We start from the raw sequence: 13,456 nt of genomic DNA on the forward strand, positions 1-13,456 counted from the left end.
AAACAAAACCGAATACCTGCCTCACGGTCCCTGAGTTCTACGACGACATTCTTCAGGATTTACAGAAATCCCAAACTTTAAAAAAAAATAGTTTTTGATAACTGGACTTCCCAGTTCCTGGTGTGGTTTTCTTAAAATTAAATCGGTGCTTATTTCTGCACACTCCTCTGTTCATTCAGATTAATATAAGCACTGAGCACACTGATTGAACAACCGGTACCTGTACTTCTCTTCGCGACAATCCCGCCTCTATATTTTGTCAACCGAATCAGAAAAGAGAAATGTAATGATTTACGTTGGATTATGGGATTTGGTGTTCTTTATCTGTACCCTTCATGTAGGCTCCCAAGCAGCTTCCTGCAGGACATGACTACAAATCCCGTGACCCCCCGCGAAGACAGGCGGAGAGAGGTACTTCCTCTCGGCAAAGATGGCGGCTCCCTTAGCGCTGGGCTTGATTGTGGCTGTCACAACCAGGGCTGCATTGTTCAGGTCGAGTTTTGCTGACCTGATAGCGGAGAGAGTGGAAGTGGTGTCCCCTTTAAACGCATGGAAACGAGGTAAATAATGCATCAAACTACACGAACCCTTGTTTTCTTTGTTGTCATCGATGTGAGCAGTCACTCGGAACTCGCAGCCCATTCCTGACTGCCGGTCTACAACAGTCCTGTCCCCTGTCCGGAGCCGAGCATTACTGACCTGCATTGTACTGTTCCTTTGAGACGAGCTCTCGAAACCCTTCTGTTTGCTGCCAGGCTTTTAATGTCTTTGAATTAAAATGTCGTGAGTTAGCGATAGTTGTGAACGAATGTCAATTTAAATGTGAACATTGAAATGGTCAAAGAGAGAGTGACGTACTGACTTTTTTTTATTAAAATAATTTCTAAAGGAAAACCTTAAATTGTAAAAAAATATTTTTTAATATGTAGTAATTGCCTGTTAAGCGTTTTGTAGGAAGCAGGGTGGAAGATACTTCAGGTGAAGAAGGGAATTCTTCATGCTTTTAAGGAATTAGCCTGCGAGATGACAAGGCCGAGGGGTTAATGTCTGTAGTGAAACACGTGTGTGTGCTGGATGGGGTTGAGTCCTGTGAATCCTGACACTAAGCCCTGCCATTGCGGGGCTCTGACACAGTGTGGCCCTGATTCAGCTCGTGATCCACTCATCACACAGTGACCAAGGCAGCAGTATCCTGTCAGAGAGCAGGACCTGCTGCTCCCCTGCTCACCCCTGTCTCTCCTGTCGGTTCCTTGCAGTAGTGGAGGGCCTGGCGCTGCTGGACCTGGGAGTGTCTCCGTACTCCGGGGACGTGTTCCACGAAGTGAGTCCCTCCCAGGGGAGTGACACGTGCTGGAATTCATCATGCTGATGAGACTGCCCTCCCACAGCACTGGGGTTGCACTTGATAAAGTCTGAAATGAATCCAGTTACTACTTAAAGACTGCTTACTTTCAGTGGGAATCTAATCCTTGCATTTTCTCTGTTAAGTGTTATTTTACTCATTTATCCTGCCTCTCGTCTTCTGACGGCTGTAGTTAAGGATGTAAAAATAGAGTAATGAGTGTCGCAGCCCTGAGCAAAAGCCAGCTGATGCGAGTCGAATAACAATGAGTTTAAGAATTAGGTCTGTTTGCTCTGTTGAACTCGCACTAACAAGCAGCTGATTTTCTCCTCCTTGTCCTTTCCAGACACCTCTCGTGATTTACCTCTTTCATTTCGTTATTGATTATTCAGAGTTCGTCTTCATGGTGAGTAATCATTGTGATGTGCTGTCGAAGCGATTTCCTCTGTAGGAAACAAACTCAGACAGTCTCGTCTCCGCTGTTTCGTATCCCAGCGGACAGCGGAGGCGACTTATGTAAAACCTGGTTCTCAGGTTGTCTTTTGGGTTACAGAGGTGTTAAGCGAAAGATCAAAGCAGTGCAGCGTGGGTTTCTTAGTGCCATCACCTGTTGTGCTTCTTGAAACATGACATGCACTTACTGGGGAAATCAGCTTCCCAGGTTTTGAGTGGAAGAACTGTCCTGGGCCTTCTCTTCACAGATAGCAGATGGGATCACTGCAGTAGCACTGTATTGGGCTGTGCGGGACTACAATAAGATCATGGTAAGACAGCTTCTCCAGGACGGAGAAGACCTCTCACACCAGTATCATCTCCTGATAAACACTGCTGTTTGCTTTCACAAGGCATTGTGACAGGAATAGATCACCCTGAGATACACTAACTGTGGCCCAGAGAGAGCACACAGATTTGCTGGAGACAGACAGCGTGCCTAAAACTACAGCGTGGGTTTAATTATTGTGCCATAAAGACTTTGTTTTGCTAAATATCCTTAAAGATTTTTTTTTTCATTTAACTTTCCTTGCTGTTTTGATTTTAAAGTGAGTCAAGTAAATTGAGCTTCAGAAACACTATCTCAACAGAAAATAAATAGCGGTTAGATGTTAATGATTAAAATTAGGTACAGAGGTGTTGTTGTGTGTGTAATAATTTATCTTTCTGTGCCAGTTCAGGAAACAGAAATATGCCTTGGAGGCTGACCGTTATCCCCATGATGTCGTGGAGCTGTTCAGAACACCGAAAGAGATGTACTATATCCCTCTCAAAGTGGCTTTATTGTAAGTGCTGCACGGCTTTCCTTCTGTGTGAGTGACTGAAGCCTGCTTCATGAAAAATTAAGTAGCTTTGACTTGTCCTGTCAGAGTGACAGAGCTGCCTGCCTTAAATACAGATCTTGGCAAGAGTGTGTGGAGCCGTGCTACACGTAACCTCTTGGCCTTCAGCAGAAGGCTGACTGCCCACCTCACAATAAGTAAGTTCGACGGGCAGCACAGCCAGGGGCCATTCCTGTTTACAGACTGGAGTAAGCCACTTGAACGTGGATTGATCAATCGTTCTCTCTCACTTTTTCTCTCCGTCTCCTTCTCCCAGTTATTTGCTGAATCCCTTCACCATCCTGTCCTGTGTGGCCAAGTCGACGTGCGGGCTCAACAATGCTGTCATTGCTCTCTTCATCCTGTGTACGATAAAAGGTACAGCTCTCCAGGCCAGCTGGGCAGCCCCGGGGGCGGGGATGAGGTCTCCGGGCACAGGGGGGCAGAATCGGACTCTTCTTTCAGAACCTTTCAGGGCAGCAACAGCTTTGTTTAAGACACTGTCTTGAAAGAAGACTGAAAGCAGAGCACTGGACAAGCTCACGAGTGTTGTGGTCTTTCGGCACTAGGATCCTGAACATTTTGTTATTAAAAAAAAGAAGTGCTTTGCCAAGTTTACTTGTCACGAAAAAAATGGGAGAGCCTCTGTTATATTACTGTTGTTTGGTGTCTGTGCAGGAAGTGCCTTCCTCAGTGCCGTATTTCTGGCCTTAGCAACATACCAGTCCATCTACCCTTTAACGCTGTTCGCCCCAGCGCTGCTCTTCCTCGTGCAGGTAAGCCTCCAAACTTCTTGCTGGTTTCAGATCTGTTGCCTAGTGGACAGGATTGCTCATTGTGAGCTAGTCCGGTGTTCCCAATTCCAAAATGTACATCCGGTCGTGTAGAACCTAAAATCCCGACCCAGCCACAGGTCAAGGGAATCCACAGAAAGGAAAGACGGAACAGGAGGTCTGGCACTGCACCTACTTTGCTGTCCTTGACTGCATCTTTGAGGTTTTAGACTCACGTCTGGCACAGCCCTGGGCACAGCTGTGACGCTTCACCTGACCGAGACCTGACAGCATTCCTGGGAATACCGTGGGAAATGGAATTAGGAGCTGAGGATGCAGAGACCTTCCTCATACCCTCAGAGGAACCAATACCAGAGCTGCTGTGCTTCCAGCTTACTGACCAGGCTGTAGGAGGCATGTTCCCTGTTGACTGTAAAGGGCTGAGGTTCAGTTGCAGTGTTAGCTGACATCTCTCCCCCTCCTGTCCCCCCAGAGGCTGTATATCCCCGTGAGTCTGCGCAGCCCCAGTTTCTGGATCCTCGCAGTCCAGTATGGCGTGATGTTCCTGGGCAGCCTGGCCATCATCGTTTGTCTCTCCTTTTTCCTGCTCAGCTCGTGGGACTTCATTCCCTCCGTGTACGGCTTCATGTGAGTAAGATCCCACCTCCCTCTTCCGCTCTGTGCGTCCTGTTCTGCTCCTCCCTTCCCACTCCATCATTCTGTCTGTCCCCACAGCTGCCAAAGCTGCGTCCTTCTGTTTCCAACCCCTGTCTCGAGTCATTTAAAAGATTAACAGCTGCATTGGCAAATTGCTGCAGTAAGACCCTGTTTCTAAAGCACGAGAAGGTAATATCACTGACTTTGTGTGATACCGCAGTATGTAACAGAATCCCGTCTCTTTCTGATATCTCCCCCTCTCCGCCCAGCCTGACGGTGCCTGACCTGACCCCCAACATCGGCCTGTTCTGGTACTTCTTTGCCGAGATGTTCGAGCACTTCAGGCTCTTCTTCCTCTGCGTCTTCCAGATCAACGTCTTTTTCTACATCATCCCCCTCTCCATCAAGCTCAAGTGAGTCGCCGCCCTGAAACCTTTTCCCGTTATTGTCTTTCTAAAAGAAAAAGCCCTCTGTTTCCCTCTGTTTTGTTTATGTGTCTGAGACGCAGGGAACGATTTCACCTGTTCTGGTTTTACTCCTACGAGTCAGCAACCCTAGCAGACTGTCCTGCAAGCAGCTCGGGGTGTCAATCCCTTGGTGTTTGACAATTTAAGGGTAGGAAATCAGTAGTTTCCAAAGAGGGAGAGGATTTATGATTGTGTGCTGCAGATAGTTGAATTTCTGCTGCTCAGACCTGGAGGTGTTTTCCTCCTGCCTCACACTGCTGTGCTGTCCTGTGTGTCCCAGGGAGCATCCTGTCTTCCTGATGTTCATGCAGATTGCCATCATCTCCATCTTCAAGTCCTACCCGACGGTGGGGGACATCGCCCTCTACATGGCCTTCCTGCCTGCCTGGAGCCACCTGTACAGATGTGAGTCTCCTCCCTGCTGCGCTCACCCCGGCCCTGAGCCGGTGCACAGCTTGCTGTCCGGCTCTCTGTCTTGGGGAGAGGGGGGAGTTAGGTGTGAGCGGTTTTCCGTTTTTTCTTCATGAAGAGAAGCATCAGTGGCTGTGACTCATGTGTGTCTGCTGTCGGAGGGCAGTTGGGCTGCTGGTGTTGCTGTGTGTCCCTGACAGCGTGTGTTTCTCCCTCAGTCCTGCGGAACATCTTCCTGGTGTCCTGCATGCTGCTGGTCTGCTCCGTGCTGTTCCCAGTGCTGTGGCACCTCTGGATCTTCGCGGGCAGCGCCAACTCCAACTTCTACTACGCCATCACTCTGGTCTTCAACGTCGGTCAGGTGTGTACACCCAGGGCTCACCACTGCTCCCTGTTCGTTTTCCCAAAGAGGTCCCGCTGTCCAGGGGTAGGATTTGGAATTCCATTTAAAGCTATGTTGCACTTTTGTCATATTTACTGGCAAATTCTCAGTGCTACTGTGGAGAATTTAGGTCTGTCCTCATAAGAATCCAGCAGTTTTCTTATTTCTACACCCAGTGGATTAGCATATTATGTGGTTAGGCCTCTCCATCCCTAAATGTGTTCAGAATGGAACCATAACCCCAAACGCTCAAACAGGAATGTCGCTCTATGTGAAGTACACATTTCCACAGCATCTTAGTTTAACTTGCAGGAATTCGTGGTCAGTTACAGAGAACAGCCGAGCAGTCCCGTTACTGCGCTGTTAGACTGCACGTGAGCACTGGCTGCTGAGGAGGATCTGTCGTGTTCACCAGTCCCTGTACAGGCAAACAGGATCGGGACTTCAGCAGCCTGCCTGGGCTCCAGGACTGAATTATTGAAGAGGAGGTGCAGGGCTGAGCGGATATCTGACCCTGAGCTCGTTTCCCTTCAGTATTAATGAGTGTGAGAATGATTCCTGGGGTCGGATGTTCTGACAGGCTTTTGGGAAGGAGGTATTCGGATCTGGCGACCTCTTCCTGCTGGAGTATTGAATTAGAGACGAGTGGCAGACAAACGGGGGGGGGGCGGTCTTGTGCCTTGCATCCAGCCGAGAGAGGTGCGACTCCAGCCCAGGCCTGCTCTTCATTAATTCATGGCACCTGAAAAACAGCAGGGGCGAAGGTCAGATTGCTCCACTCGGTGACAGGGTGTCATTCTACACCCGCCTGGACAGCTGTAGGTGTTGGCAACACCGGCAGTTCACACTGAGCTCCCATCTTCATCAGGTGTCGCCTTTCCCACTTGTTTTGACCCGGTTGTCTTGTCGAGCTGTCAGAGCATCGTGGACCACATTGTGGAATTGCACATTAATCCAAGGGAAAATGCACCTGTAGCTTTCACCTCTAGGTTATGAATGATTAATGGTGTCGTGCGCAAGGTAGGTTTTTAGTTCTCCGCCAGATCCAAGAGCACATTAATGCAGCATTTCAAGCAGCTGTGTCAGCATGCGTAGGCTGCAAAGGAAAAGGTAAAGGTTTATACCATGCTGAAAAGAGACACAACGCTTCTTATTAATGTTCCTTATTAATGTAGCATATCTTGCCAGGGTTCAGAGCGAGCAGATGACTGCTTTCCCTGTGTTCTTGTCTCTTTCCTTGTCACTTTAGTTTATGCAAAGCCGTCAGTTTAAACACAGGGAGCATGTAGTTGTTGAATCCAAGTAGGTAGCCGTGTCTGCATGTGTCGGCTGTAAAGGTTTATTCCGTGCTGAAAAGAGAAGAGAAGAAACAACATTTCGTCTGTGGAGCCTGGAGTTCCAAAGCCAAAACAATGTTAAATCCAAACTTAATCTGCTAGCTTGCTGACCTGGTGTTGTGATTAAAGAACCTTCCCAACTTCACTTAGGGTTACAGAACAGTGGTGTTCAGGATAAGTTTTCAGGCTTTCTGAAGTTACTTGATTGACTTACTGGAGACCACCATAGTATGATAGTATGTTCTAGGACGGGCTTCCTAACCCGATATATAAAGAAGCAGTGAATGAAAAGCCAAGGTGCAGAGCATGCTGGAAAAGCATGAAAGCAGGCAAAATCCTGATGCTTCAAGTTCAAGGCATTACGACAGACAGCATCAGCTGAGTAGAGAGTGCAGCCAGGGCAGTAAGCCGACAGCAGATTGTGTGCGAATGAGGCATGCTGCGCCTCATGAAATCGATGGAACCAAAAAGATGTTTCTTTCCTGTTCCCACCAGATCCTCCTGGTGTCGGACTATTTCTACGCGTACCTGCGACGGGAGCATCACCTCACGCACGGACTGTACCTGAAGAAGAAGGATGGCTCGGAGGCCACGCTGGTGCTGAAATAGGCACAGGGACGCCTCAGGGGGAACACACAGGGGGACACATTACCTTCTTCTTCAAACAGATTTTTTTTAAATGCATGCTCTCGCAGACCACGGCCTCCCTTGGCCGGTGTCGTCCCTGTTGCCCGGGAGGGGGGCGACGCCTTCGGAGATACTGGCTGCTGCCGTCGAATTCTCTGCCAAGGAGGCTCCCGACGGAGGGCCGCCTGCTGTCAGTGTGCTAACACTTGCCCGCTGTTCCTGCTCTCCCTCCTCTCTTACTGAGCCCCCTGTCCGCACAGGCCGGTCTGTGAGACCTCAGGGCACAGCCCCCTCCAGCAGGGGGCGACAGAGACCAGGAAACAGCAAAGCCAACCGGCCTCTTCGTTTTCAGTGTTTATCCTTCAACGGCCTTCCTCCCTCTAACCAGCTGTCAGCAGCCACCTGCTTCCGAGTCCGGAACGCTGTTTTATCATCTAGGTTGGATCCCGAGTTAAACATTTTAGGCGTGATAACTGTGCACTACGTATATACGTATATACTACGTATATTGCTGTTCTGTCGGGAAAAAAAGAGAATATTCCATTTACTTGCTGGTGGAAATAAACCCACAACCATAAATAAAAAATGCCTTCGGGGTTGAATGGCGCAAGTGCAGGACTGAGCATCTGACCGGGCTCTGGGGGCTGAGGGACCGGCCCCCACAGGCAGCTCCGCGCTGGGCTGACGAGCCAGGGCGGGGTCTCGCACCGGTGAGAATAAACATGGAAAACGAAGTGTGGCCGGGGCCACGCTGCTGTACGCGAGTCGAGAGCCGGGGACCGTCTCGCTGTGTGTAATGGTTTCCTGCCGGTAGAAGGAGGTTTTCAGGTTGTTCTTGGGCAGCCAGAAAGACCAGAAAGCTTTCCTAAACCAGCGTGCAGTGCGCATGCCCTTCCTGCTGCCTGCAGTGTCTTGCATTTATCCATCTGCAGGAAGTACAGGGGGCTTTGCTATTAGTTTGCCTGTGCAAAGAGCTGCAGTTTGAAAGCTGTGCAGTGGAGCAGTGGAATGTGCACTTTCAGATGGCACCATGGGTCCCATGTTTGCCAAGGGACAGCCTCTTGAGCAGCAGGGTAGCTCCTTGCTGTTTGCCCAGGCCAGCTGTCTTTAACCTTAAGTGTGTCTCCGTTCCCCTCCGTTTCCTGGTGTTGCTGCTCTCGGGGGTGTATCCCAGGGGGGTCCATGAGCTCGATCCTGGAGCGCAGGATCCTAGTGATTGTCAGGTAGAAGGGTCTTTAACATGCTCCCTGCTGAGCTCCTGGCGTAAGGAGCCAAAATTCACTTGGCTTGTCTTTCCATTGCACTGTTCTGCTTCTGTTTCAGTGCAGACAAACGGTATTTCTTACACATCGTTTTGAAGTTTATTCAGCTCGAGTGGTGTGATTGGTTCTTGCAGCAACAGCATGAGAAAGTATTCTGGAGCAGAAGGGAGAGTCTGCGGTTATTCTGAGTGGCTCTGCTCCACACTGTGCCAGGATTATACAGGCTCTTGGACTAGTCTAGGGGCTCTGTCGGTGTGGGGATTATTGCAGAAACTGCTCGAGCAGGATCTGTTATGGTTAACCTGTGATCTCACCCTGTGATGGCCCATTCCCAGGTCACTCTCTGAGCAGCCAGGGGGATTCGGCAGAGGTCTGCACAGCCACGGTGGGTGGGCTCTCCTGACCTCTGACCTCACGCGGGCCTCAGCCTGTTGCTTGCTGTTGCGCAGTTGCTCTCTCGGGGAGATGACTGGCAGGCGGGCACGTACCTCCGTGATCGGAGCACAAGCTCCTGGAGGGGACGAAAGCCCAGGGCCCCCGGGGGCGCCGTGCTGATAGAAGCAGCGGGGCAGCTGTGTGGAGCCGGCGGCCGGTTGTGGGTTCGAATCCCAGGTGTGTGCGGCAGACTGCTGCTGTGTCCTTGAGCCCTCCGGCTGATCGCAGCAGTGGAACTCCCAGGGCTGCTCTCTCCCTGACGTAACCAGCTCATGTGTACGAGAACAGTCACCCTTCCCTGTGAGTCTGATGGGGGTGGCACTGTTCTGTGGTCTTGGGCTGGAGCGGACAGCAGCCTGGCAGAGTGGGCCGTGCCCCCTGGAGCCCCCCCGCTCCCACCCTTCGGATATTCCCTGCTCTTTCTCTGCCTGTCTGTGGTAGGAGGTTTTTAGGCTGTTTCCGGGCAGCCTGCTCTGCAAGGCACACCCCCTTCCTCTCTCTCCATTCCCTGCTCCTTCTCTTCCCACCTCTCCTGTCCCCGTCTCCAGGAGTGGAGCTCGGCGTCGGCAGCGGTGAGCGTGATCATGCAAGGTCGCTAATTTTATTGACGTGACGCCTGCACGAGGGGGGCAGGTACACTAACGATGGTCTTTTTGGGATGTGGTTTTACTGGGACTTCGGTGAACATAGTGTGACAGGCAGTACTAACTGGGGTTAAGATTGCCGAGTGGCTTAAGGCAAAATGGGCTGGAGCACCCCGTCTCGAGCTTGACAGAACCCATCGGACCCAAACCCCTTACTGGGGTTGGACTTTGAGACTGCTGTGCTGAACTGGACCAGTCCTGCCTTGACTGGGAGAATCGCCTGTTGCATCCTTTGAAATAATATGCGCTGGTGTTAAAGTATTCATTACAGAAAAACTCGTTTTACACTCAATATTCTGTCTGTCGAGAGTGTCATGGGCTTTGTTATTCACACTTCTCTTTTATTTCAAAGAAAATAAACCCACTGGTTTTTAAATAATTTATACATTACTTTGATATACAAAACACAGAACTATAATAAACTACTGAGATGAGACGCCTGGTAGCGCTGCTGGTGTTTTCTGTGCTCTGAAACGTGACGTTTGGCGTCACTGCTTGCTCTGTAGATGCTCCGCTTTCAGCAGGGCTGACCGGCATGAGTCGCTGAAGGAAAGGGATGATGGGAAGGCTGCTCGGCCTGCGGGATCTGCGCAGCAGCTGCACACTCGTCTGCGCTCCTGCTCTGGCGGCCGGGGAGTCACGGCCCCCTGCTCTCTGACTGGAGAGCAGCTGACGGGAGAACTTGATCACAATTCACTTCAGCCATGATGGGTCCGGTGACGTCATTAAGCGTGAGGTGGAATGCAAGCCAGAAGACTGCTGAGTAGAGGGTGAGCCGGAGGTCTCCGTAACGTCTCCAGATATGATTTAATAAAAGCTGGCTTCTGCTGAGCAATATTCCCCGGCAAAGCTGTTCCTGCATTGGCCTTCTGGATCGAGCTCTGCGAAGACAGCCCAGACGCCAGTTGCAGTTAAAGGATGTTACCACCAGAGGGCAGCGCTGTATAGCCTCTGGATACGGGCTGACCTGAGAGTGTCCTGTGTGGTCTGATAACAAACCGGGTGACTCGAGATTGCCTTTCTCTGGGAACAGTTTTATTCATTTTTATTTCATTTCTATATTTTTTTCTGATTACTCACCGACCACCCATCATAAATAGTTACCGTAATCAGCGAGACTCCAGCACCCTGAAGCGGCGTTCAGACCTGCAGGGCGTCTACGGCCAGCGACTGTGGGTGACTGTTGCCCTGCCTCAGGAGAGTCGAGCCCTGCTGAGCGTCAGACTTCCCCACAAGTTGCCCGCGACCGGCGCCCCTCCTGCTGGCAGCTGTGCGCAGGATTTATCTGGAGCAGCAGCCCTCCTTCTCTCATCTGTTTCTCTGTGCCGCCACCCTCCCCCTTCCCGCTCCCCATCGCTCACAGCAGCCGGGTTTCGAAACGCAGCTTCCCGTTTCTGGCTCGCAGATATTGAGCTCTCCGCTCGGCGGAGGGCTGTTTGCAGGGCGGGGCAGTGACTTGGCGTTTTTGCTCTGTTGCTCCTGCAGCGTGACCACTGCCCCCCTCGCTCCCTGCTGGTCTGGGCTTGCTGCCGCTCAGGAGCACCTGCGCTCTTCCTCCTTGACGGGGGGCCCGATCGCAACCCTGCCCTGGGTGGGGGGACAGTGTGGAGCAGAGGGCAGGGGTCTGGACTCCAGGCCAGAGGGCATGAGCGATTCCTCATTGTGCTCTCAGTAGGCCAGCCCTGATTAGGTAAAGGATTAAGAAAAAGAATGTGTAAGAAAAGTTATAAATAAGCAGAGACCATTCAGCCCATCTAGCCTATTTGGTGGTTAGTAGCTAATTGACCTCAAGAACGCAACAACCTCAATTGTTGCCTGAAGGAAGCCAGTGTATCGGGTTCAACAACATGGCTTGGGTGCATGTTCCATACACCCACAACCCTTTGAGTAAAAATGTGCCTCTTCATCACAGTTTTAAATGCACTTCACAGTGGTTTCCTTTATAGTGTCCTCGCAGGCTGATCTGCTGCTATGAAGCTGGCCTTACTCTTTACAGAGAACTGCTTCCTGCTGTTCTGCAATGGTCACAAGAACATCTTAAACCAACAACTCTAGGCCCTCGTTTTTAAAACACCTTTTGGCCCCTCTTGCATCTTGGTAAATCTGCTTCAGCAAAGAAGTTGGATGACTTGTTCCTTGCTTGTAAGTCTCGTAGATCTTGAATTCCTCTTTCAGGCTCCTCAGGGAAAGAAGGAACCATGCGTGTAGGTGGCAATTAAAAGAGTTAGACAATAGAGTCACTACTTCACACACAGAATTTCACGTGTCTGGAGCAAACGTTGCTGAAAATAATTTTCTTTGGATACTTTTAAGAGCAAGCTGACTGCATGAGTGACCTGAAAGAGTGATGCAAGAGATGTAACAGTGTTGTCACCCCTGTCAGTCCTGTGCAGTGTACAGCGTGGCGCCGATGCGCTGGACGAGGGCAGGCACACCGGGCTGCGACCTTGTTACTGGCTCCAGATCTGAAGAGTGCACAAAAATGAAACAGGGCAGTCTAAACCTTTAAAACCGTGGGGGAAGGAAAGAGACTGGCTGGTGACTCTGCTCACATCCCGGTTCTTTATTCTGCCAAAACTCCTGACAGTGATTTCCAGAGCCTGCCTTTCATTGTTCAAGTCTGCTCCATATCTTCAGTCCTCTCCGAACGACACTGAGACTGTCAGCCTGTCCCTCCGCATTACACCTTATAAAGTGCAGTGAATTACAGTCATTACTCGGCAGAGCTGTCTCCAACTCCTCCTACAGCTGCCAAACCTTCCCAACTTGCTCAGGCGTTTGAGTCCTCATTGTGTGGAAACAGCACAGGAAGGTGGTCAGTTAAAGAGCGATCCTTCTGACTGAACCCTAACCTGAACCTTCATGTGGTGCTGACAAGTTACACGCGGTTACTGGTGAGGCTGTTTAAGATCTTGACATATTGTAGTTCCAGCCTAGCAGGGAAGCTTCCTTCTGCACCGAAGAGCGACTTGTCTGTATTTCCCCAGGGTTAGGTTTTGAATGGAAGAACTAAAACACGCATAAACAGGTTGAAAACCTATGAATCAAGTTAATATCACTGTGGTGCAAAGACTTTGTAGTGCCCTCACTTGAAATCATCCCAGTCCATTGGCAGTTCTGTCCTGCTGCTGCCTCTGTAGGGCTGTGCTCGTGTAGAGAGAATAATAACTGCTTTATGTGAGGCAAACTGTCCTAGATAGCATGTAAAGTTATTTTTAGTGGATGGGTGACCTTGCAGCCTGCTGTTTCTGTCTTAGAGAGGATAATAAACTGGTACACAAGAGGAATGCTAAACAATGCACTCTTGCTGGTGCACATTGGCACTCACTTTGATGCACAATACCACCCTCGCTGGTGCACATTAGCATCCTGAAGTGCTACTGGCTGTTGTGCCCCTCATGCCTTGGCACATATCCACTGCACTGCTGTAATGAACGGTGTGGGTCTATGTGTGCCTCTCTAGAAACCATACATTCTACTGAGTAAACTGCAAGGACATACGTATTGCAGATTAACCACCGGATTCTGCAGCCTTCTAATTTTATTTCCATTAGCTTTTAGAGTTTCAATGTGCCATACAGTAGCACACACGTTATACACATAACAAGTAAAAACACAGGAGGATGGATTAAAACACTCCTCTGTAGGGAAGTGAAGCTGAGCCGCATCAGGAAATCTCCTGTCCATTCCTGGCAGGCAGCTCTTACTGCTCTGGGCTCAACAGCGAGGGGTGGAGATGCCCCAGCCAGTGCAGCAGTGTGTGAAAGTGTGTGTGAGCTCTGCAGCATGGGCGTGTGTGAAAGTGT

At 50.3% G+C, this 13,456-nt stretch overlaps 1 protein-coding gene across 2 annotated transcripts; it reads left to right on the top strand.

Annotated features, from left to right (window-relative positions):
- The first annotated feature begins 420 nt into the window (after window positions 1–420).
- On the top strand, window positions 421–10,086 carry pigu (phosphatidylinositol glycan anchor biosynthesis, class U). Of its 2 annotated transcripts, none has more exons than XM_088937695.1 (12): window positions 421–560; window positions 1,257–1,321; window positions 1,689–1,748; window positions 2,044–2,106; window positions 2,510–2,619; window positions 2,933–3,033; window positions 3,334–3,431; window positions 3,922–4,076; window positions 4,355–4,498; window positions 4,833–4,957; window positions 5,182–5,324; window positions 7,178–10,086. In XM_088937695.1, the coding sequence occupies exons 1-12, from the start codon at window positions 431–433 to the stop codon at window positions 7,289–7,291; spliced, it is 1,308 nt and encodes a 435-aa protein (XP_088793821.1). In that variant the 5' UTR covers window positions 421–430; the 3' UTR covers window positions 7,292–10,086. The 2 variants fall into 2 exon arrangements, with proteins under 2 accessions (XP_088793821.1, XP_088793822.1); XM_088937696.1 differs by having other exon boundaries at window positions 424–560; window positions 1,257–1,482.
- The last annotated feature ends 3,370 nt before the right edge of the window (window positions 10,087–13,456 follow it).

This window comes from Atractosteus spatula, chromosome 19 (genome assembly GCF_055471065.1).
Source record: "Atractosteus spatula isolate fAtrSpa1 chromosome 19, fAtrSpa1.hap1, whole genome shotgun sequence".
NCBI lineage: Eukaryota > Metazoa > Chordata > Actinopteri > Semionotiformes > Lepisosteidae > Atractosteus > Atractosteus spatula.